At 35.6% G+C, this 12,561-nt stretch overlaps 1 protein-coding gene across 1 annotated transcript in view; it reads right to left on the minus strand.

Annotated features, from left to right (window-relative positions):
* The window catches only part of LOC129823069 (sodium channel protein type 4 subunit alpha-like), a 229,769-nt gene that overhangs the window by 142,095 nt on the left and 75,113 nt on the right, over positions 1-12,561 (minus strand). The window contains exon 8 of the mRNA XM_055881786.1: positions 458-521. Within this exon, the coding sequence (XP_055737761.1) occupies positions 458-521 (64 nt within the window). The remainder of the gene's footprint in view (positions 1-457; positions 522-12,561) is intronic.

Genomic DNA, 12,561 nt, shown 5'->3' on the forward strand with positions numbered 1-12,561 from the left:
CGGTCGCCATCACTCCGTTTTGCTGACTCACACCCTCAGAGCCAGGATATCTCTGTTGACTTAGCCACACAGCGACAGGCATCACCTCAGCCACCTAAACCTTAACCTCAGGGCCCCTTCGTGACGTCCTTTGGTAATGCTCAACGGCATGTACTAGATTAGAGTATACAGCATGAGTCTATGGTTCATGAGTCTATGGTTCAAGAGGCTATGGTTCACGAGGCTATGGTTCACGAGGCTATGGTTGTACCATCTACAAGCCACCATTACACTAGCCTGGTGGTCCAGTCTGTTTGGGCTTCAGCCATGCAAACAAGATTAACAAGAGGAGAGCTGGCCACAGCATGTACAGAATGGGACCAGGCTATCATCACTCTAACCCACATTCATAATCACTGGATTTTCTTCACTGATAGCAAGAAGAGCAAAGGAAGGATGGGAAAGAGTAGTCACTTACCCAGCATCACTCCCGTCCCCACAAATTAAGGCATCCTTCGCTCCCTCCACTTTGTAGTAGTTATCTGAAATCAAAGAAAATAACAGAAGAGGCCTGGATTCGATTAATTTGATTACAAGGATTAATTTGAATACACTTTGTAGTAGTTTTCAAAAATAATATAATGGATGAGACCTGGATTTGATTAATGTGATTACAGGGATTATTTTGATTAAAGGGATTAACTTGATTACATGGCCCTAGTATTGCAGATCCTACAAGCATTTTCATCTCAAGGTCAAACGTCTGTCAGTGGCATTCAGACCTTATGACCAGAACTCCTGCCCTGGTTGGGGAAAGAAGTTTATCGACTATATTAATCATAAAGCATCAACATTGATCTTACATCAGTCCACCCTTAAATAACCCACTGGACGTACGATTTTAGCCATTTATCAAATTAAGAAAATGGTTTTGTTTCGTGTTTCACCCGAGCTTTTAGGGATCAATACCAAGGCCTGCCTTGGACATTTTACATTTGTGTAAGGTGATGGATAGCAGAGACTGCTTGAAGTTGAAGGGGATGGAAATGAAAGAATAAATAGCAATAGCATAACCCGTTGACTGTGTTGTTGCCGACTCCCACTAGAGCCCACTAAGAGATTACAAGTCCAGAAGGCTCCATGTCCACTCCAACGCTCCTTCATGCTAAGCGTTCCTCCATTTTATCTCGCCTCCTTTTCACAGCGTTTCAGCTTCACTGTCCCACTCTAGAGGGTTTGAGTGCCGTTAGACCACTATGGGGCTGGGAGAGGAGCCGCAGGAGGAGAGGGGCTGGAGAAGGGCTCGCCTGACTGGCACTTTGGCAGGCGGCCCGAACCCTCCGTCAGTTGTCGGCATTCCTGGTTTCAGCATGGCCTATGTTCCTCCTTTATGGACCATGGACCTCTCCAACACACACACACACACACACACACACACACACACACACACACACACACACATACACGCGCACACATACACACACACAAAAGCCGGACCCCAGAGCCACTTTTCAGCGACAGCCCAGAGCCACTCTTCAGCGATAGCTTTCACATTTCACCACTGTACTGTGCAGATTGACTAGATGTGTTTTTGAAAGATGAGTCTTACATTTTGATAAGGGTGTTTTGTGTATTTTTTATTAATTTTACATTATTGCTGTTTTAAAGAAAAAACAGTAGACGCAATCTCAGGAAATGCCTTGTTGGTTTGGTTGTCTCATGTACTCTCATCTTTAAGCGTCGTACAATGTGTACCTCTTTGGGTCCCCGGGACCAGGATTAAGAAGCACAGCCTTTGAACAATGTAAAAATGTCCGTGACCCTCTGACTCATCTACATACAGTATATGTAACTGTATGAAATAATCGGAAAATGTCAATCATGAAATATGTAATAACTTTAAATATGAAATACGAAGTCCGGTCACGTGACCATTCATGATTAGAGGAACGACTGTCCATTTAAACATCTGCCCCACATCAGTTGTGCAGCAAAAGTAATCACGCCGTAATCTGTGTCGGTGAGGGAGGACCCACTCTAGTTGTGCAATCGCTGCAGGGCTGTCTCTGTTACTGCCTGTTTGGATAGTGCAGTAAAGAGGACACTGGAATGGAACTCTGCCATGTCATGCGTGCCCATGTCATGCTTCATAACTGCTGTGTGGGACTTTTTTCTAGGCTACAAATTATCCCTTACAAACATGTCATGTTATTGCTGCAAGTAGCGTTTTGTTGACACCACTGTCACACAACTGCAAGACTCATCCAAAGTTAAGAGACCCACGACCAACAACGTGACCATATTAGTGCAGTTAAGAAACGTCAATCGCTACGACAGTATGAGAGCCAGACCTGAGTTTAACCAGATGAAATCAGTAAAATACTTTCACTGTGCTGGATTGAGCTTGGCTGTCTTTACATCAGACCTACATGATGTAAAGACAACAGACGCTCTGCTTCAAAGAGGTGAGACAAAATGTGGGTGGGAGAGACACTGAGGTGTTCCGAAGACAACACACAGGCATCGTTGCATACAGCTGATAAGAAGAGTCACTTTGAGGGCAGTAATACCATTCAATTACTGCTGCAGTGTTGTTCACTGTCTCATATTCCGAGGGCAACACACATAGCCTTGAGTGAAAACTCAACGTCACAGAAACTTGAGGCACGCCCACGCCATTTCATGAGTCTAATTAGATTGTGCCAGTCTTTACATCATGTAGGTCTGATATCTGATTGGAAGTTAACTCAACAGTAAAGCTATTGGTCAACAAGTCAGATTTTGAATACAAACAACTCAAATGCTTATAAAAGGGTCTTAGATTCATTGTTATCGCTCTTCTTTGTTCCTGACCTGCGCTGGCCTACACTCTCTCTGTCTCTGTCTCTGTCTCTGTCTCTGTCTCTCTCTCTCTCTCTCTCTCTCTCCCTTGTAATGTTGTTAATGCCTTGAAACGTAAGCTTTATGCCTTGTATGTGAATCCACTCATTTTACAAAGTAATAAATACACATTTTTTCATTGTCTATTACTGTAACTCAACCATAGTGTTCTATTACTGTAACTCAACTATAGTGTTCTATTACTGTAACTCAACTATAGTGTTATATTACTGTAACTATAGTGTTCTATTACTGTAACTCAACTATAGTGTTCTATTACTGTAACTCAACCATAGTGTTATATTACTGTAACTCAACCATAGTGTTCTATTACTGTAACTCAACTATAGTGTTATATTACTGTAACTATAGTGTTCTATTACTGTAACTCAACTATAGTGTTATATTACTGTAACTATAGTGTTCTATTACTGTAACTCAGCTATAGTGTTCTATTACTGTAACTCAACCATAGTGTTATATTACTGTAACTATAGTGTTCTATTACTGTAACTCAACTATAGTGTTCTATTACTGTAACTCAACCATAGTGTTCTATTACTGTAACTCAACCATAGTGTTCTATTACTGTAACTCAACCATAGTGTTCTATTACTGTAACTATAGTGTTCTATTACTGTAACTCAACTATAGTGTTCTATTACTGTAACTCAACTATAGTGTTCTATTACTGTAACTCAACTATAGTGTTATATTACTGTAACTCAACTATAGTGTTATATTACTGTAACTATAGTGTTCTATTACTGTAACTCAACTATAGTGTTCTATTACTGTAACTCAACCATAGTGTTCTATTACTGTAACTCAACTATAGTGTTATATTACTGTAACTATAGTGCTCTATTACTGTAACTCAACTATAGTGTTCTATTACTGTAACTCAACTATAGTGTTATATTAGTGTAACTCAACTATAGTGTTATATTACTGTAACTCAACCATAGTGTTATATTACTGTAACTCAACCATAGTGTTCTATTACTGTAACTCAACCATAGTGTTCTATTACTGTAACTCAACCATAGTGTTCTATTACTGTAACTCAACTATAGTGTTCTATTACTGTAACTATAGTGTTCTATTACTGTAACTCAACTATAGTGTTCTATTACTGTAACTCAACTATAGTGTTCTATTACTGTAACTCAACTATAGTGTTATATTACTGTAACTCAACTATAGTGTTATATTACTGTAACTATAGTGTTCTATTACTGTAACTATAGTGTTATATTACTGTAACTCAACTATAGTGTTCTATTACTGTAACTCAACTATAGTGTTCTATTACTGTAACTCAACTATAGTGTTCTATTACTGTAACTCAACTATAGTGTTCTATTACTGTAACTCAACCATAGTGTTCTATTACTGTAACTATAGTGTTCTATTACTGTAACTCAACTAGAGTGTTCTATTACTGTAACTATAGTGTTCTATTACTGTAACTCAACTATAGTGTTCTATTACTGTAACTCAACCATAGTGTTCTATTACTGTAACTCAACTATAGTGTTCTATTACTGTAACTCAACCATAGTGTTCTATTACTGTAACTCAACTATAGTGTTCTATTACTGTAACTCAACTATAGTGTTATATTACTGTAACTCAACCATAGTGTTCTATTACTGTAACTCAACTATAGTGTTCTATTACTGTAACTCAACCATAGTGTTCTATTACTGTAACTCAACTATAGTGTTCTATTACTGTAACTCAACCATAGTGTTCTATTACTGTAACTCAACCATAGTGTTATATTACTGTAACTATAGTGTTCTATTACTGTAACTCAACTATAGTGTTCTATTACTGTAACTCAACCATAGTGTTCTATTACTGTAACTCAACTATAGTGTTCTATTACTGTAACTCAACTATAGTGTTCTATTACTGTAACTCAACTATAGTGTTATATTACTGTAACTCAACCATAGTGTTATATTACTGTAACTCAACCATAGTGTTCTATTACTGTAACTCAACTATAGTGTTCTATTACTGTAACTCAACCATAGTGTTCTATTACTGTAACTCAACCATAGTGTTCTATTACTGTAACTCAACCATAGTGTTCTATTACTGTAACTATAGTGTTATATTACTGTAACTCAACCATAGTGTTCTATTACTGTAACTCAACCATAGTGTTCTATTACTGTAACTCAACCATAGTGTTCTATTACTGTAACTCAACCATAGTGTTCTATTACTGTAACTCAACCATAGTGTTCTATTACTGTAACTCAACCATAGTGTTCTATTACTGTAACTCAACTATAGTGTTATATTACTGTAACTATAGTGTTCTATTACTGTAACTCAACTATAGTGTTATATTACTGTAACTATAGTGTTCTATTACTGTAACTCAACTATAGTGTTCTATTACTGTAACTCAACCATAGTGTTATATTACTGTAACTCAACCATAGTGTTCTATTACTGTAACTCAACTATATTGTTATATTACTGTAACTATAGTGTTCTATTACTGTAACTCAACTATAGTGTTATATTACTATAACTCAACTATAGTGTTCTATTACTGTAACTCAGCTATAGTGTTCTATTACTGTAACTCAACCATAGTGTTATATTACTGTAACTCAACCATAGTGTTCTATTACTGTAACTCAACTATAGTGTTCTATTACTGTAACTCAACTATAGTGTTCTATTACTGTAACTCAACTATAGTGTTCTATTACTGTAACTCAACCATAGTGTTCTATTACTGTAACTCAACCATAGTGTTCTATTACTGTAACTCAACTATAGTGTTATATTACTGTAACTATAGTGTTCTATTACTGTAACTATAGTGTTCTATTACTGTAACTCAACTATAGTGTTCTATTACTGTAACTCAACCATAGTGTTCTATTACTGTAACTCAACTATAGTGTTCTATTACTGTAACTCAACCATAGTGTTCTATTACTGTAACTCAACCATAGTGTTATATTACTGTAACTATAGTGTTCTATTACTGTAACTCAACTATAGTGTTCTATTACTGTAACTCAACCATAGTGTTCTATTACTGTAACTCAACTATAGTGTTCTATTACTGTAACTCAACTATAGTGTTCTATTACTGTAACTCAACTATAGTGTTATATTACTGTAACTCAACCATAGTGTTATATTACTGTAACTCAACCATAGTGTTCTATTACTGTAACTCAACTATAGTGTTCTATTACTGTAACTCAACCATAGTGTTCTATTACTGTAACTCAACTATAGTGTTCTATTACTGTAACTCAACCATAGTGTTCTATTACTGTAACTATAGTGTTATATTACTGTAACTCAACCATAGTGTTCTATTACTGTAACTCAACCATAGTGTTCTATTACTGTAACTCAACCATAGTGTTCTATTACTGTAACTCAACCATAGTGTTCTATTACTGTAACTCAACCATAGTGTTCTATTACTGTAACTCAACCATAGTGTTCTATTACTGTAACTCAACTATAGTGTTATATTACTGTAACTATAGTGTTCTATTACTGTAACTCAACTATAGTGTTATATTACTGTAACTATAGTGTTCTATTACTGTAACTCAACTATAGTGTTCTATTACTGTAACTCAACCATAGTGTTATATTACTGTAACTCAACCATAGTGTTCTATTACTGTAACTCAACTATAGTGTTATATTACTGTAACTATAGTGTTCTATTACTGTAACTCAACTATAGTGTTATATTACTATAACTCAACTATAGTGTTCTATTACTGTAACTCAGCTATAGTGTTCTATTACTGTAACTCAACCATAGTGTTATATTACTGTAACTCAACCATAGTGTTCTATTACTGTAACTCAACTATAGTGTTCTATTACTGTAACTCAACTATAGTGTTCTATTACTGTAACTCAACTATAGTGTTCTATTACTGTAACTCAACCATAGTGTTCTATTACTGTAACTCAACCATAGTGTTCTATTACTGTAACTCAACTATAGTGTTATATTACTGTAACTATAGTGTTCTATTACTGTAACTATAGTGTTCTATTACTGTAACTCAACTATAGTGTTATATTACTGTAACTCAACCATAGTGTTCTATTACTGTAACTCAACTATAGTGTTCTATTACTGTAACTATAGTGCTCTATTACTGTAACTCAACTATAGTGTTCTATTACTGTAACTCAACTATAGTGTTATATTAGTGTAACTCAACTATAGTGTTATATTACTGTAACTCAACCATAGTGTTATATTACTGTAACTCAACCATAGTGTTCTATTACTGTAACTCAACCATAGTGGTATATTACTGTAACTCAACCATAGTGTTCTATTACTGTAACTCAACTATAGTGTTCTATTACTGTAACTCAACTATAGTGTTCTATTACTGTAACTATAGTGTTCTATTACTGTAACTCAACTATAGTGTTCTATTACTGTAACTCAACTATAGTGTTATATTACTGTAACTCAACTATAGTGTTATATTACTGTAACTCAACTATAGTGTTATATTACTGTAACTATAGTGTTCTATTACTGTAACTATAGTGTTATATTACTGTAACTCAACTATAGTGTTCTATTACTATAACTCAACTATAGTGTTCTATTACTGTAACTCAACCATAGTGTTCTATTACTGTAACTCAACTATAGTGTTCTATTACTGTAACTCAACCATAGTGTTCTATTACTGTAACTATAGTGTTCTATTACTGTAACTCAACTAGAGTGTTCTATTACTATAACTATAGTGTTCTATTATTGTAACTCAACTATAGTGTTCTATTACTGTAACTCAACCATAGTGTTCTATTACTGTAACTCAACTATAGTGTTCTATTACTGTAACTCAACCATAGTGTTCTATTACTGTAACTCAACTATAGTGTTCTATTACTGTAACTCAACCATAGTGTTCTATTACTGTAACTCAACTATAGTGTTCTATTACTGTAACTCAACCATAGTGTTCTATTACTGTAACTCAACCATAGTGTTATATTACTGTAACCATAGTGTTATATTACTGTAACTATAGTGTTCTATTACTCTAACTCAACTATAGTGTTCTATTACTGTAACTCAACCATAGTGTTCTATTACTGTAACTCAACTATAGTGTTCTATTACTGTAACTCAACTATAGTGTTCTATTACTGTAACTCAACTATAGTGTTATATTACTGTAACTATAGTGTTCTATTACTGTAACTCTACTATAGTGTTCTATTACTGTAACTCAACCATAGTGTTATATTACTGTAACTCAACCATAGTATTCTATTACTGTAACTCAACCATAGTGTTCTATTACTGTAACTCAACTATAGTGTTCTATTACTGTAACTCAACCATAGTGTTCTATTACTGTAACTCAACCATAGTGTTCTATTACTGTAACTCAACCATAGTGTTCTTTTACTGTAACTCAACCATAGTTTTCTATTACTGTAACTCAACCACAGTGTTCTATTACTGTAACTCAACCATAGTGTTCTATTACTGTAACTCAACCATAGTGTTCTATTACTGTAACACAACCATAGTGTTCTATTACTGTAACTCAACTATAGTGTTCTATTACTGTAACTCAACTATAGTGTTATATTACTGTAACTCAACTATAGTGTTATATTACTGTAACTCAACCATAGTGTTATATTACTGTAACTCAACCATAGTGTTCTATTACTGTAACTCAACTATAGTGTTCTATTACTGTAACTCAACCATAGTGTTCTATTACTGTAACTCAACCATAGTGTTCTATTACTGTAACTCAACCATAGTGTTCTATTACTGTAACTCAACTATAGTGTTATATTACTGTAACTATAGTGTTCTATTACTGTAACTCAACTATAGTGTTCTATTACTGTAACTCAACTATAGTGTTCTATTACTGTAACTCAACCATAGTGTTATATTACTGTAACTCAACCACAGTGTTCTATTACTGTAACTCAACTATAGTGTTATATTACTGTAACTCAACCATAGTGTTCTATTACTGTAACTCAACCATAGTGTTCTATTACTGTAACTCAACTATAGTGTTATATTACTGTAACTATAGTGTTCTATTACTGTAACTCAACTATAGTGTTCTATTACTGTAACTCAACCATAGTGTTCTATTACTGTAACTCAACCATAGTGTTATATTACTGTAACTCAACTATAGTGTTCTATTACTGTAACTATAGTGTTCTATTACTGTAACTCTACTATAGTGTTCTATTACTGTAACTCAACCATAGTGTTCTATTACTGTAACTCAACCATAGTGTTATATTACTGTAACTCAACCATAGTGTTCTATTACTGTAACTCAACCATAGTGGTATATTACTGTAACTCAACCATAGTGTTCTATTACTGTAACTCAACTATAGTGTTCTATTACTGTAACTCAACTATAGTGTTCTATTACTGTAACTATAGTGTTCTATTACTGTAACTCAACTATAGTGTTCTATTACTGTAACTCAACTATAGTGTTATATTACTGTAACTCAACTATAGTGTTATATTACTGTAACTCAACTATAGTGTTATATTACTGTAACTATAGTGTTCTATTACTGTAACTATAGTGTTATATTACTGTAACTCAACCATAGTGTTCTATTACTGTAACTCAACCATAGTGTTCTATTACTGTAACTCAACTATAGTGTTCTATTACTGTAACTATAGTGTTCTATTACTGTAACTCAACTATAGTGTTCTATTACTGTAACTCAACCATAGTGTTCTATTACTGTAACTCAACCATAGTGTTATATTACTGTAACTCAACTATAGTGTTCTATTACTGTAACTATAGTGTTCTATTACTGTAACTCAACTATAGTGTTCTATTACTGTAACTCAACTATAGTGTTCTATTACTGTAACTATAGTGTTCTATTACTGTAACTCAACTATAGTGTTCTATTACTGAAACTCAACCATAGTGTTCTATTACTGTAACTCAACCATAGTGTTATATTACTGTAACTCAACAATAGTGTTCTATTACTGTAACACAACCATAGTGTTCTATTACTGTAACTATAGCGTTCTATTACTGTAACTCAACTACAGTGTTCTATTACTGTTACTCAACTATAGTGTTCTATTACTGTAACTATAGTGTTCCATTACTGAAACTCAACTATAGTGTTCTATTACTGTAACTCACCTATAGTTTTATATTACTGTAACTATAGTGTTCTATTACTGTAACTCAACCATAGTGTTCTATTACTGTAACTATAGTGTTCTATTACTGTAACTATAGTGTTCTATTACTGTAACTCAACTATAGTGTTCTATTACTGTAACCATCGTGTTCTATTACTGTAACTCAACTATAGTGTTCTATTACTGTAACTATAGTGTTCTATTACTGTAACTCAACCATAGTGTTATATTACTCTAACTCAACTATAGTGTTCTATTACTGTAACTATAGTGTTCTATTACTGTAACTCAACTATAGTGTTCTATTACTGTAACTATAGTGTTCTATTACTGTAACTCAACTACAGTGTTCTATTACTGTAACTCAACTATAGTGTTCTACTACTGTAACTATAGTGTTCTATTACTGTAACTATAGTGTTCTATTACTGTAACTATAGTGTTCTATTACTTTAACTATAGTGTTCTGTTACTGTAACTCAACCATAGTGTCTAACATATTGCTTATTATCGTTATGTAGTCAGATAAACATTTGAATAGGCTAATTGCTTAGTCTTGTTACGAGTCGCATGTGATGTACAGTTGAAGTCGGAAGTTAACATCACTTAGGTTGGAGTCATTACAACTAGTTTTTCAACCACTCCACAAATTTCTCGTTAACAAACTATAGTTTTGGCAATTCGGTTAGGACATCTACTTTGTGCATGACACAAGTTATTTTTCCAACAATTGTTTACAGACAGATTATTTCACTTATAATTCACTGTATCACAATTCCAGTGGGTCAGAAGTTTACATATAATAAGTTGACTGTGCCTTTAAACAGCTTGGAAAATTCCAGAACTGACGCCATGGCTTTAGAAGCTTCTGATAGGCTAATTAACATAATTTGAGTCAATTGGAGGTGTACCTGTGGATGTATTTCAAGGCCTAACTTCACACTCAATGCCTCTTTGCTTGACATCATGGGAAAATCTAAATAAATCAACCAAGACCTCAGAAAAACAATTGTAGACCTCCAAAAGTCTGGTTCATCCTTGGGAGCAATTTCCAAACACCTGAAGGTACCACATTCACCTGTACAAACAATAGTACGCAAGTATAAACACCATGGGACCACGCAGCCGTCATACCACTCAGGAAGGAGACACGTTCTGTCTCCTAGAGATGAACGTACTTTGGTGCGAAAAGTGCAAATCAATCCCAGAACAACAGAAAATGACCTTGTGAAGACGCTGGAGGAAACAGGTAGAAAAGTATCTATATCCACAGTAAAACGAGTCCTATATCGACATAACCTGAAAGGCTGCTCAGCAAGGAAGAAGCCACTGCTCCAAAACTGCCATATTGTCACGTTCTGACCTTAGTTCCTTTTTTACGTCTTTATTTTAGTTGGTCAGGGCGTGAGTTGGGGTGCGCATTCTATGTTGTTTTTCTATGTTTTGTTCTGTATGTTATATTTCTATGTGTTTGGCCTAGTATGGTTCTCAATCAGAGGCAGGTGTCAGTCGTTGTCTCTGATTGGGAGCCGAGTCCAAATCCAAGATGGCGTAGCAGTCAGATGTCCTTTGTCCTCGTCCTGTCCCGTGTATATATATTCATATATTTTTCTTCGATTTCTTTTTATATATATTTTTTTCTATTTAAAAACTTAACTTCAAAACACTCTCCTGCAACCCACCTCACCAAATGTGGTGCGGATCTGTTTTTTTCCTCAAAGGTATTTTTCACCTCGTATCCGAAATCTACAACAGAAGCTAGCCAGAAGTTAGCCAGCTCACAAGCTAACGTTAGTAGTTCAGCTAACCACAGCTAGCGCTCATCAGCTATCCTTTAGCTCGGAAAACTATTGCCAGTTTTGTACAACGCGACTCAGACCAGAGCATACCAGACCTTTTTTCTCTCCATATCCCCGGATTTTTACCGCAAGCTCTGGACATTTACACCTGGATCTTGCAGCTAACCAGCTGCTATCCGAGTGACTATTGGCTAACATCAATTCCGGAGCAAACACCAATTATCCCGGAGCTAGCCAGCTGAAGAGTTCCATCAGCCACTCCTGGGCTACAATCACCTATCCGGACCCGTTTACTGCCGATGCGGAGCCCCACCGGGCCTTCACGACTGGGATACCGACGTTATCTGCCCGAGGGAGTTATTCAACTGGCCCCTCCATCGCGACGTAACCTGAACGCCCATATGCTAACTGCGGCCCGCTAATCGTTAGCTGTCTTGAGCATATCGGCTGCTATCTGAACAGACAACCTCTCTTTCGCCATCGCCATCCGGCTTGGATTCTTTGTCGACACGACCACGTTTGGTCTGCAGACGAATACCCCATCCGCTGTGCCCTCAACCGGCCTCCGTCTGAGCAGACCCCCTCCGTCTGAGCAGACCTCCCCCCGGGCTACTAACTTTAAACGCCGCGGGCTAGCTTAGTGGAGGCCTCACTGCTCCATCTACGGCTGCCCCCTGGACA

This window comes from Salvelinus fontinalis, chromosome 25 (assembly GCF_029448725.1).
Source record: "Salvelinus fontinalis isolate EN_2023a chromosome 25, ASM2944872v1, whole genome shotgun sequence".
Classification (NCBI taxonomy): domain Eukaryota; kingdom Metazoa; phylum Chordata; class Actinopteri; order Salmoniformes; family Salmonidae; genus Salvelinus; species Salvelinus fontinalis.